The 13,373-nt window shown below is 41.0% G+C and overlaps 1 protein-coding gene across 1 annotated transcript in view; it reads left to right on the top strand.

Moving 5' to 3' along the window:
• FBXO22 (F-box protein 22) overlaps window positions 1-13,373 on the top strand; it is a 28,258-nt gene continuing 14,885 nt past the window's right edge. The window contains exons 1-4 of the mRNA XM_004421857.3: window positions 1-211; window positions 596-734; window positions 4,960-5,047; window positions 6,152-6,247. Coding sequence (XP_004421914.1) covers window positions 69-211; window positions 596-734; window positions 4,960-5,047; window positions 6,152-6,247 — 466 coding nt within the window. The 5' untranslated portion in view covers window positions 1-68. The remainder of the gene's footprint in view (window positions 212-595; window positions 735-4,959; window positions 5,048-6,151; window positions 6,248-13,373) is intronic.

The raw sequence follows: 13,373 nt of genomic DNA, 5'->3' as shown, positions 1-13,373 counted from the left end.
GGTGGTTTCGCGCCGGCCTAACCTCGCTCCGAGCTGCAGTACTGCTGTCCCGGGCTGGTTGGTGAGGAATGGAGCCGGGGGGTGGCAGCGGTGACCACCGCGGCTCCTCCTCCGCAGACCCACGGGGCACCTTCGTGTTGAGTAACCTAGCGGAGGTGGTGGAGCGTGTCCTCACCTTCCTGCCCGCCAAGGCGTTGCTGCGGGTGGCCGGGTGAGGAGAGAGGAGGCGGGAAGCTTACCTCGGGACACGCCGGGCAGGCCTGGGCTGGCGGGGTGGGCAGACATCGTCGGGACCCAGGGCAGCCCCGGCGCCCTGCCCCTGCCCTGAGCTGACGTCCCCCTCCGCCAGCTCCCTCTACCGGGGTGCTCCCGGGGACTCTGCCCAGAGGGGCAGGTTCCCTCGAAGGTTTTCCCCGCCCCCGGCTCTCGCTCCGAGCCCCGCCCCGACACCACCGCCTCCCCCTCCCCTCCCCTCCCGGAGACTCGAGATCCCGCAGGAATCTCCGGCCGCTGCGCCGACGGGGGTGGCGGTGATGAGCCGCGGGAGAGGGAGGTGAACGTCCGCTCACAAGCCTTTGTGCGTCTGCGTCCTCAGCGTGTGCCGCTTATGGAGGGAGTGTGTGCGCAGAGTGTTGCGGACCCAGCGAAGTGTGACCTGGATCTCCGCGGGCTTTGCGGATGCTGGCCGCCTGGAGGAGCACTGCTTGGTCCGCGTGGTGGCAGAGGAGCTTGAGGCAAGTAAGAAGGGGTGTCGTGCACGGTCCGTTGCAGGGTTGGTAGGTCGATCTTGGAGAGCTAAACTTTTTTTTTCCATCCCAATTTTGTATATGGCCTTATTCTTTGTAATTTAGGGAACATTTTCTCGTCATGAAAAGATTTGTAAACGTCAGTTTCAATGACTGTATTATAAGGATGTGCCGTGGTTTATTTGACCATTGTTTAAATGTTGGGCGTTTTGTGTATCTAGATTTTCACTATTATAATAAAGCTGTGCAGAACCTTCCCTTTACCTGCTTCCCTCGAAGCAAATATTGTTGTCATGGTTTTGCAGGGAGGGTAGCTGGGTCTCTCTTGCTTAGTGTCACATAAAAAAGCCAAGAACCAATAGTTCAACCCAAGTATTTCAACCCCCGTTCCTGTACTCTTTTGTATTATATCTCTGGGCCCCAATTTCAAAACATGGGCAGCACCTGGGGAGGTAAAGACTTGAACTTTGGAGTCAGAGGGGCAGCGTCTTGAGCACAGGTGACAGTGAGGCTGTGGTGTCTCACTTCGGAGTGGGAGGGAGCCATCTGAGAGTAAACTGCCAACCTGAGGCTCTTTCACTTCCTTATACTGTAGCATGCATTACATACAGCATTACATACAAGCAAGAACATTCTACTTAACCACCGTACAACCATCCAAGTCAGGAAATTATCATTGACACATCTACCATCTAATCCTCAGATTTTGCCAGTTGTCCCAGTAATGTCCTTCATAGCAAAAGAATTCAGTGTAGAATCTTATGTTGCTTTTATTTGTCATGTTTCCTTAATCTTTGATCTCGAACAGTTTCTCAAGCTTTCCTTGACTTTCACAACTTTGACATGTATGTAAATTACAGGCCAGTTATTTTGTAGAACATTTGATGGTTGTTAGATTCGGATTATGTATTTGGCAGGAATATCACAGAAGTGATGCTGTGGTCTTCTTGTTGCATCCTATCAGGTGGCATATGATTTCCATTTGTCCCATTACTGGCGATATTACCTTTGATTATTTGATTAAGGTGGTGTCTGCCAGATGTCGGTACTATAAAATTACTCTTTGCAACTGTAATAAGTTTTTGGCGGGAGATACTTTGAAACGATATAAATATACTGTTTCAATTTATTTATTTATATCTATAGAGACTCTTAGTCTCTTATTTTATTCGGTAGGATATAATCTCTCACTATCAGTATTTATTTGGTGCCCAAATTGTCCCCGATTTGGCTAGTGGGAGCCCCTTCAGCTGTCTTCAGTGTCTTTTTGAGATGACTCCATCATCTTTGAGCACTCCCTTGCTTTCTGGCACAAGATGTTCTAAGCTCATCTTGTGTTTTGCCTGCTTCAGTCCTGGAATCAGCCGTTTCTCCGAGGCGCCCTGACCGCTTTTAGTGAAGGATGGTATTTAGAAGCCAGGATCTAGACAACTCATTGCTGTCGAAGGGTTTGCTAATTCGAAGCCCGGTCAGTGGACAGAGCCAAGGAATATACGTACGTGTATGCGTATGTGTATAAATCTACATGTATACACGCGTGTACACACATTAACAGCTATATTTATATATATATATATATATGGAAATTCATGAGTTCATACAGGTATATCCAATTCCAGTCCAACACAGGATTCTTTCCAGTTTTCTCTCAGCTCATATTTGTACTTCCCTTTGGGACAGTGAGAAACCTGGCTCTCATCATTCTTCATGTATTTAGGTATTAGGTGAATGCCCCATAAGTGACCAATCTTTTGTTTCCCCTCTCCTCCTGTGGATTTTCTCCTTACCCTGTTTGGGCTCTGGGACTCAGATCCAAAGTGGCCAGTATCCGAAGGCGGGCTTGCAGAAAACTTTCTTCTTGGCACTTTGGCCCAAATCCTGCCCGGTCTGTTTCCAGATAGATTGGAAATTGTGGAGGAAATTCAAACTGCGGGTGAAGACTTTTCCATAAGGATGTTTTTGGAGCATCATTTATGATAAGGGAACTTGAAAACAACCTAATGTTTATCTAACAAATGAAGTCATTAAATGATAAACTGCAAGGTGCATTAAGGGCAAGAGAAAATGTTCGTGTTATAAGTGAAAACAGATTATGAAATTATATGTTTAGTATAATCTAAATTATTTAAAACAAAAAAGGAAAAATAGAAAAGAAATAAGGTAAAACGTTAGCAAAAGTTTCCTTCGGGAGTAGAGTCGTGTGGCTTTTTAAAAAATGTTTTTAAAAACTTTTTTTTCCTTCAAATTTTTCCCACAGCAGGTATTATTTTTATATAGCTTTAAAAATTTATACATTGTAATGGCTGTTATAGTTAGACAGACTTAGGTGTGAACCCAATTTTGGCACATACTTGCTGTGTAACTTTGAAAAAGTTACCTAATCTCTCTGAACCTTAGGTTCTATCTCCATAAAATGAAAAGAAAATAATAATTCCCCTTAAAACTCTGTGGAGTTGTTGTAAGGATTAAGTAATGAAAAGGTAATGCATATAACACATTATCTTCAGTACTATGAACATAATGTTTTCAATAATTGAAATTATTACTCTCTATTATTAATGTCATTATTAAAATTCATATAGTAATACCCTTAAAGAATTTATACATTATAGTAAACTCTTAGTGTGGTGAGACAAAAACATGGAATCTTTGTTCAAATCATGCTGTTTTCTTTATGTTTGCCAAATTATCTAGTGGACAGGATACTTTTATAGCCGTAAAGAAAGTTGATTAAGCTTTTTTATTAGAAATATTGTGAAGTCCACTAAAATTTTTGTAAAACATCTTGCCATTTGGAACTTCTTTGAATAATGGAATGAGATTCTGGTTGTCTTACATTGTGCTCTGAGAACATTTCAACCTGAGGATTGTAATTGTTGCTGCTTTCTAGTGAGAATTAGGAAGGAAAATTCAGCAGTTGCTTTTCAGTGGTTACCCAAAAAGAGAGAATCGTAAAACATCAGGACTAGACTTCCAGTCTCTTTGCTCACTACACCAGGCGTCGTCACAAACTCAGATGACTCCAGAGTTACGCAGGTGACTCGGGCCTCAGGGTAACATCAGAGGAAGTGGTGGGCCCATGCAAACCTAGGGGTGCTCGCCTGTGTTTAGCTCCAGTCAAGTGGAATGTAGTCTAGTGTTGCCAGAATGTCTAGTTTTTAAAAAGAATCTGGAAGTCCACATTTTATGTAAATATTTTGTGGAATTTCAAATGTTGGCAACCAAATTATATTCTTTGAACATGCTGTGGACCAAGGAAACCATATCCGTAGGTCTTATCAGCTTGAGGCCACCACAGGGTCATCATTCTGTCTCATTATCTGTAACATCTTAACATTCCCCCAAATTACAACAGATCAATATTTTTTCATTTAATCAGTGTTGAGGCTTTACTATATGCTACTTCATTCCATTCTGATAGTAAAAATCTTTGAAAATAACTGGCTTAGAAGGAAAAATATGTTCACCCTTTTCATTTAATTCAACTACTTTGCCACTTGTCTGTAATGTGAAATTTAGTGGGAAATGTGAGTCTGAATAAGCCCCGCTCGTAAGTGGAGATAAGGCACAAATAACAATGACTGGGGTGTAAAGGATGTCGCGTGTAAGGTCCAAGGTACTGAGGGAGTGTCAGGAAAGGTTTTACAGAGGAAGTGGCACTTAAGCTGTCTCTTGGGGGAAACAATCTTAAATCAAGTGTGAAAGGAAGAGAGCTGCAGGAGAATTTATACAGAAGTGTGTGTGTCTGGGTAATAGTAAGCAAAATGTCCCTGTAGGAAACTAGTTGGTAAGTGGGGATGAAGGCCTGGAATATTTAATTTGATAGGCAGTGAAAAGAGGAGTGACACAGTCTGTGTACCTTCCCTCTGGCTGAGATGTTTCTGGTATTGTGATGCCTGTTCAAATAAAGCAGGTGGCACCTTTTGCTGGTACTTAATGTTTTTGTTTAAGAGCTTAAATTATTATGAGAATGAATTTCTTGAGTCAGGGTGGAATGAGTTTGACTTGAAGAAGTAATAGATGCTCAACAAATGAATGAACTGAAAATGAAAGAGCATGAGTGAAAAAAGAATGGGCAGTGGATGGACTCAGGATGCCCACACTGACGTGAAGGGCAGGAGGGCAGCAGCACTTTGGACCAGGGGAAACTTTCAAGGACCACGAAAGCACTCACGGATCATGGCATCCATTTCTTTTTTTTTTTTCTTTGCAGAATGTTCACATCTTACCACGGACAGTTCTTTACATGGCTGATTCAGAAACTTTCATTAGTCTAGAAGAGTGTCGTGGCCACAAGAGAGGTGAATGTCAAAAGAAAAGGTTTTGGGTTTTTTTGTTGCCTTCTGTACCTTCTGTTTGGAGTTAAATATTGTCCTAGTCTGAGAGTTACTGACGCTGAGGCTCTGGGCCTGCTCCCTACAGAATGCATGGGTGTGTTGTTTTTGAACCTTGAAGAGCCCTTTTTGCTTTAAAGATTAATTTCTTTTTTTTTTTTTTTTGTGAGGAAGATCAGCCCTGAGCTAACACCTGTCACCAATCCTCCTCTCTTTTTTGCTGAGGAAGACTGGCCTGGGCTAACATCCATGCCCATCTTCCTCTACTTTCTATGGGACGCCACCACAGCATGGCTTGATAAGCAGTGTGTCGGTGCGCACCCGGGATCCGAACCTGTGAACCCTGGGCTGCTGCAGCGGAGCGCGCACACTTAACCACTACGGCACTGGGCCGGCCCCTAAAGATTGATTTCTAAAGGTTGCAGTACAATTGAAACAAATTCTTTAGAAAGGTATTTTTCTCATTTTGAAATACTTTAATCCTCCAGGCACTTCTTTTTATTGTTAAAACAGGGTGTGTATCTTTGGCTAGTCAAGCCTTTTTTTGTGTTGGGTGGTGAGGACCCATTTGCCCATGTTATCTGTAGATAGAGTGCATTCTCCTTGGCTTGCTAAGAGGAGAAGCAGACTAAGTGTCCCAGGATGGGCACACTGGAGGCCCAGAGTTAGACTTAGAATTGGGTTGTCATTGTCTAATTTGGCTCCACGTGACTGTTCATGCGGTCAGAAAGTCCTTATGCTTTAATATCAGCCAAACAGAAAGGTACAATAGCAAGTCTAGAGTTTAGCTCTAGCTACTGCTAAATTTAATGTCAGTGGGGCAAAAGCAGTATATGACCAAAGCAGGAAGGCAAACTGGTGATGCTGAAGATCAGATTTAGAATTTAAAATAGAAAGCAGGGGCCCAAAATGAGAAAAGGTTTGTTTTCATCAGAGGTTTTAGACTTCCTTGTGAAGGGTTCCGGTATAAAATGACTTAAACTTTATTCAGTATTTGCTTTTTTTCCCCACATCACCAGATTTGACCTTAAATGGATGATATTTAATAATTTTGCTACTGTCTTATTACAGCAAGGAAAAGAACTACCATGGAAGCAGCATTTGCCCTTGAGAAGCTATTCCCAACACAATGCCAAGTCCTCGGGATTGTTACCCCAGGAATTGTAGGTGAGAGAAAATACTTGATGGTTTCCTGCCTTTCATCAATGTGGGGTTCTCTAAGATTGGGGAATTATTTGTAGCTGTTTTGAGAGGTTCGGTGGATTCGATCGGAGACGTAAAAGAAACTTTCCAACCCAAATGAATGGACTGAGTGCACACTTTATTATATAGGAAAGGGTAAAAGCAAAAGTCAGCAAACAGATCCGAATAAGTCAATAAAAAGAGGAAACAACATCAGATCGGCCAAAAAGGAGAAACGTTAGACCGACCGAAGGGAAACAATATCAGATCAGTCAAAAAGAGAAACATCAGATTGACCAAGAGAGAAACATCAGATTGGGTACTTATAACATCTACGTGACCTTACACCGGGGAGAGTCCATGTAATTGACAGGGCTAGGTGGGAGTGCTGATAGATAGAGGTCCTGGGCAAGGCGTCCTCCCTATGGGCCAGACTCTCACCAGGCCTCAGTTTCCAGCAGCTTATGTAATATGAGTAATCTCCAGAGTAAGCATTTGGTGTTCTCATGCACAAATGGTTATCAGTTGTGTATGCGCATTGAGATCTTTGGTTATCGTCCTAACCTGGCACAGATGGCCCGTCTGTCCCGGGCCGTGATGCCCAAAGAGTCTTGTAATCTTACAAATGGCAACTATCTCTGTGGGAGAAGGGCCAGTTCCCACCACACAGAAAGCCGCTTTATATTTCTTTGTGTGCTGGTGGCTGTAGGTTCATGGAACGGCCAAACCTGGCTGTACTCATGTCAAGACAGTAGCTTAAATGCACATTTATATTTTTGGTCATCCAAAATACAATAAAATTAATCATATTTACCATGGTATTATATTTGACTTATGTTAATGTTCCTTAGGTTGTTATGGTTAATATTTCAAATCTCAGGGCTGTCTATATAAACCAGATGTAACTCATATCTTTCCAGGAGCCATTCATAAGAAGAAAAAGGTCACATTGTTCCTCTCTCCAAATTAGAAAGCATTAGTGAGCACTGTCACTTTGTCAGTCCAGCCAGTACTGTTTCTGGTGGGTAGGGGTGAGGTGGGGCTGGGATTAGGAGCTCCAAAAGGCTTAACTTTTGAATTTTCGTTAAACCAGCAATAAATAGTTTTTACCATTACTAGTTATTAACAAACGCTTCTACAGAATCAAAGCTGTCATTTCTTACATCCTTTTCTTAGGCCTCCTCACCCCATCCACTGTGGCTTCCTCAAAGCATGACCAAGTTTCTTCTTTGTAAAATTACAGCTGGGGGCTAGGAACAGGAGCGGGAGGGCGGACCTAGGTGACACTCCTGCCTTCCGTGACCCTATTGTGAGGGGATAGTTAGTCTCCCTGAAGCCTTCCTTCCGTGCTTGCCTTATTCTGAAGTGGTTTTGACTTTGCCTGTCTGTTCCCCTTAAGTTCTCTTTTGATCTTGATGTGGGGAGTAAGTACCATTCCAGCTCCCTTTAGTCAGGACTTGTTCTCTGGTGTTTTCTTGGACCCACTCCTCACCCTTCTCATTGTTGCTGGTTCCGCACGGCTAGGCGCTTTCTTTGGGCCAGTTCCACACACGTCCTAACAAAACTTCCGCCAAGACAGTTAATTGGATTCCATTTTCTTAGGCCACAGTACAGTGATTGTTTCTCAAACAGCCATTGGCTATTAGCCTATCTTCCTTCTTTAGGTTGGAAAGATTTCAAGTTTGAGAAAATCTGTTCATTCTTATGTGTGCAGAGGTCATTTTCTTTCTTAATTGAGGTAAACTTTACTTACAGTGAAATGCACACTCTTAAGTGTACAGTTTAACGAATTTTGACAAATTTTACCCTTGTGTAACCAACACACCAGTCAAGATATAGAATACTTCCCTCACCCCAGAAAGTTCCTTTATACCTTCTTCCTGTGAATCTTTGCCTGCCATAGGAAACCCCAGTTCTGGTTTCTATGACCATAGATTAGTTTTGCCTGTTGTTGACTGTCATGTAAATGGAATCATATGGAATATACTCTATTTATGTCTTGGCTCTTTAACTCAATATAAATGTTTTTAACAACATAATATTTTTGAGATTCACTTATGTTATTGTGTGTATCAGTAATTCATTTTTAAAAAAGATTTCTTGAGTAGTATTCTGTTATATAAATAGACTGTGATTTGTTTTTCCATTTTTTTTTTTGTGGAGATTTGGATTGTTTCAGGTTCCTGGCTATTATGAATGAAGTGGTTATGAACATTTTTATATAATTCTTTTTGTGGACATAGGTTCGTTCTTGGGCACTTACCAAGAAGTGGAATTGCTGGGTCTTCAGGTTAGTGTGTATTTAACTTTATAAGCAACTGCCAAACAGTTTTCCAATGAATGAGGGTTCCAGTTGTTCTTTGCTCCATATTCTCACTAACACTTAGTGTCTTCAATTGAGTCTTTGATTTTAGCCATTCCAATGGGTGTGAAGAGGCTTCTTGTAGTGGTTTTAGTTTGAATTACTCTAATAACTAATTATGTTGAGCAACCTTTCATGTGTTTATTGGCTGTTTGTGTATCTGCTTTTGTGAAGTATCCCAGTCTTTTACTGATTTTTTAATTGGATTATTTTTATTATTGAGTTGCAGTTGTTTATATATTCTGAGACAAGACCTCTATCAGGTATAGGTGTTATAAATATTTTCTCTCAGTCTGTTGCTCTCATCTCTCATTTTCTTTTCTTTTTGGTGAGGAAGATTAGCCCTGAGCTAACATCTATTGCCAGTCCTCCTCTTTTTGCTGAGGAAGATTGGCTCTGGGCTAACATCCATACCCATCCTCCTCTACTTTATATATGGGACACCTGCCACAGCATGGCTTGATAAGCAGTGCGTAGGTCTACGCCTGGGATCTACGCCTGGGATCTAAACCTGCGAACCCCGGGCTGCTGAAGCAGAGTGTGTGAACTTAACCACTATGCCACCAGGCTGGCCCCTCGTCTCTCATTTTCTTCTTTTTTTTTTTTTTGTGAGGAAGATCAGCCCTGAGCTAACATCTGATGCCAATCCTCCTCTTTTTTGCTGAGGAAAACTGGCCCTGGGCTAACATCCATGCCCATCTTCCTCCACTTTATATGGGATGCCGCCACAGCATGGTGTAATAAGTGGTGTGTCGGTGCGTGCCCAGGATCCGAACCGGCGGACGCCGGGCTGCCGCAGTGGAGCGCAAGCACTTAACTGCTTGTGTCACCAGGCCGGTGCCTCACATTTTCTTAACAGTGTCATTTGATAAGCAGTAGACTTTTATTTTGGTGGAATCCAGTTTCTTTTCTTTTATGGTTAATGATTTTTATGTCCTCTCCAAGAAATCCTGGCCTACCCCAAGGTCACAAAGATATTCTCCTATGTCTTCTTCTATAAACTGTATAGTTTTAGCTCTTACATTTAGTTCTGTGACCTAACTTGAATTAATTTTTGTATATGATGTAAGATAGGGAGGAATCCAAGGTTAATTTTTTTTTCATATGTTGATCCAGTTATTCCATTACCGTTTGTTGAAGACTTCTTTCCTCACTAAATTATCTCAGCATCTTTGTCAAAAATAATTGACTATATGTTTGTGGGTCTGTTTCTGGATTTAATTCTGTTCCATTGATTTGTCTGTCCTTAAGCTAACGCCGTTTTACTCTAGGTCTTGATGTTCTTTTTAAATTTATTTATTTATTTATTTAGCGTGTTTGTGTGTGTGTGTGAGGAAGATCAGCCCTGAGCTAACATCCATGCCAACTCTCCTCTTTTTGCTGAGGAAGACTGGCCCTGAGCTAACATCCGTGCCCATCCTCCTCCACTTTATACAGGACGCCGCCACGGCATGGCTTGACAGGCAGTGCCTCGGTGCACACCCGGGATCCAAACCCGGGCCGCCAGCAGCGGAGCACGCGCATTTAACCACTACACCACGGGCTGGCCCCCTTGATGTTCTTTTTAAAGACTGATTAATGTAGGTCTTGATGTTCTTCTTTTTAACAATTGCTTTGGCTATTTAGGTCCTTTGCATTTCCACATATATTTTAGAATCAGCTTGTCAGTTTCTATAAAAAGCATGCTAGGATTTATTCAGATTGTCTTGAAGCCTGCTAGAGACATTCTAAAAATTGCTTTTATGTTTTGATATTTTTTGTGGGAGAAGGGGGCCTTATAATAAACTCTGAAATTTTATTTTCATGTTTTTAATTCAGAATATATTGTGTGGGGTTTGATTTGATTCTGAAATTTTCTCTTTGAATATTATTTTTTCATTTTGCCCTAGCTTTGGTTTCTAAAAGGCTTAACAGTTTTTTTTTTATTGAGGTCATAATAGTTTATAACATTGTGAAATTTCAGTTGTACATTATCATTTGTTAGTCACCATATATATGTGCCCCTTTACCCCTTATGCCTACCCCTCAACCCCCTTCCCCCCCGGTAACCACTAATCTGTTCTTTTTGTCCATGTGTTTATCTTCTGCATGAGTGAAATCATACGATATTTGTCTCTCTCTGTCTGGCTTATCTCACTTAACATAATACCCTCAAGTTCCATCCATGTTGTTGCAAATGGGACGATTTTGTCTTTTTTTATGGCTGAGTAGTATTCCATTGTATATATATACCACATCTTCTTTATCCATTCATCAGTTGATGGACACTTGAGTTGCTTCCACGTCTTGGCTATAGGGAATAATGCTGCAATGAACATAGAGGTGCATAAGCCTCTTTGTATTGTTGATTTCATGTTCTTTGGACAGATTCCCAGTAGTGGGATAGCTGGATTGTATGGTATTTCTATGTTTAATTTTCTGAGAGATCTCCATACTATTTTCCATAGTGGCTGCACCAGTTTGCATTCCCACCAGTGATGTTGAACATCTTCTCATGTGCCTGTTGGCTACCTGTATATCTTCCTTGGAAAAATGTCTGTTCATATCCTCTGCCCATTTATTGATCAGGTTGTTTGTTTTTTTGTTGTTGAGTTGTGTGAGTTCTTTATATATTTTGGAGATTAACCCCTTGTTGGATAAATCATTTGCAAATATTTTCTCCCAGTTGGTGGGTTGTCTTTTCGTTTTGATCCTGGTTTCCTTTGCCTTGCAGAAGCTCTTTAGTCTGATGAAATCCCACTTGTTTATTTTTTCTTTTGTTTCCCTTGCCTGGGTAGACATGGTATTCAAAAAGATCGGGCTGGCACCGTGGCTTAGCAGTTAAGTACACGTGCTCTGTTACTGGTGGCCAGGGTTCGGACCCCGGGCGCGCACTGACGCACCGCTTCTCCAGCCATGCTGAGGCCGCATCCCGCATGCAGCAACTAGAAGGATGTGCACCTATGACATACAACTATCCACTGGGGCTTTGGAGAAAAAAAAGGAGGAGGATTGGGAATAGATGTTAGCTCAGAGCCAGTCTTCCTCAGCAAAAAGAGGAGGATTAGCATGGATGTTAGCTCAGGGCTGATCTTCCTCACAAAAATAAAGAAAGAAATAAAGAAACAAACAAAAAGATCCTTCTAAGACTGATGTCAAAGAGTGTACTGCCTATATTTTCTTCTAGGAGTTTTATGGTTTCAGGTCTTACCTTCAAGTCTTTGATCCATTTTGAGTTAATTTTTGTGTATGGCGAAAGATAATGGTCTACTTTTATTGTTTTGCATGTGGCTGTCCAGTTTTCCCAGTACCATGTATTGAAGAGACTTTACTTTCTCCATTGTATGTTCTTAACTCCTTTGTCCAAGATTAGCTGTCCATAGATGTGTGGTTTGATTTCTGGGCTTTCAATTCTGTTCCATTGATCTATGTGTCTGGTGTTTTTTTTTTTTTTTTTATAATTTTATTTATTTATTTTTTTCCCCCAAAGCCCCAGTAGATAGTTGTATGTCATAGCTGCACATCCTTCTAGTTGCTGTATGTGGGACACGGCCTCAGCATGGCCGGAGAAGCGGTGCATTGGTGCACGCCCAGGAACAAACCCGGGCCGCCAGCATCGGAGCACGTGCACTTAACTATTAAGCCACGGGGCTGGCCTCTATGTGTCTGTTTTTGTACCAGTACCATGCTGTTTTGATTACTATAGCTTTGTAGTATATTTTGAAGTCAGGGATTGTGATGTCTCCAGTTTTGTTCTAAAAGGCTTAACACTTTTTTTAAAAGAGTTTATTTCTTCTTTATACTACTAATAATCATTTATTGTTAATAAGAAAAATAAAAATTAGAAAAAAAGAAAAAGAAAAATTACAAGATGCAGGTAAGCAAAAAAGAAAAAAATTAAGCACCTTTAAGCATCATAGAGTAAACCATTCTATTAATGTTATGATGTATAACCTTCCAGACTTGCAATGTATAGCTTTATACATGGATATATATACACACACACACATATATATTTTCATGTATGTATATGTGTGTATATATCCATGTATATATATGTGTGTTTGTGTATATATATATATATATGTATGTATGTATGTGTGTATATATATCAAGAATATAAATTTCTCTAGATTTGTAACCTACCATATTTGCATTAGTTTGCTAGGGCTGCCTTAAAAAAATACCAAGACTAGGTGGGTTAAACTACAGGCATTTATTTTCTAACAGTTCTAGATGCTGGAAGTCCAAGATCAAGGTGTTGGCAGGTTTGCTTTCTCCTGAGGCCTCTCTCTTTGGCTTGCAGACGGCCACCATCTCACTGTGTCCTCACATGGCCTTTTCTCTGAATGCACATGCGTCCCTGGTGTCTCCTCCTCTTCTTAAAAAGTCACCAGTCTTATTGGATTAGGGCCCCCCTTATGACTTCATTTAATCTTAATTACCTCTTTAAAGGCCTTATCTCCAAATACAGTCACATTAGGGGTTAGGACTTCAACATATGAATTTTGAGGTAACACAATTCTCTTCATAACATATTACAGCATATTACAAATGTATTTCCATGTCAGTAAGTATGGGTCTGTCATTCTTAATGACTATGTTTGATTGTATAAATGTAACTTTTAATCTAAATACCAGTGTTGGGCATTTAGATTTTTTCTTTTATTTCCTGTTAAAAATTCTGTGATAAAAGTACTTCTGTGTGTGTGTGTGTGTGTGTGTATATATATACTTTATATAATTGTCACATATTTTTAGGATAAATTT

Source organism: Ceratotherium simum, chromosome 3 (genome assembly GCF_057802395.1).
Source record: "Ceratotherium simum simum isolate JZ-2026a chromosome 3, ASM5780239v1, whole genome shotgun sequence".
In the NCBI taxonomy this organism is placed as follows: Eukaryota; Metazoa; Chordata; class Mammalia; order Perissodactyla; family Rhinocerotidae; genus Ceratotherium; species Ceratotherium simum.
Note: the sequence above shows the minus strand (reverse complement) of the source record. Positions and strands in the feature narration are given on the sequence as shown.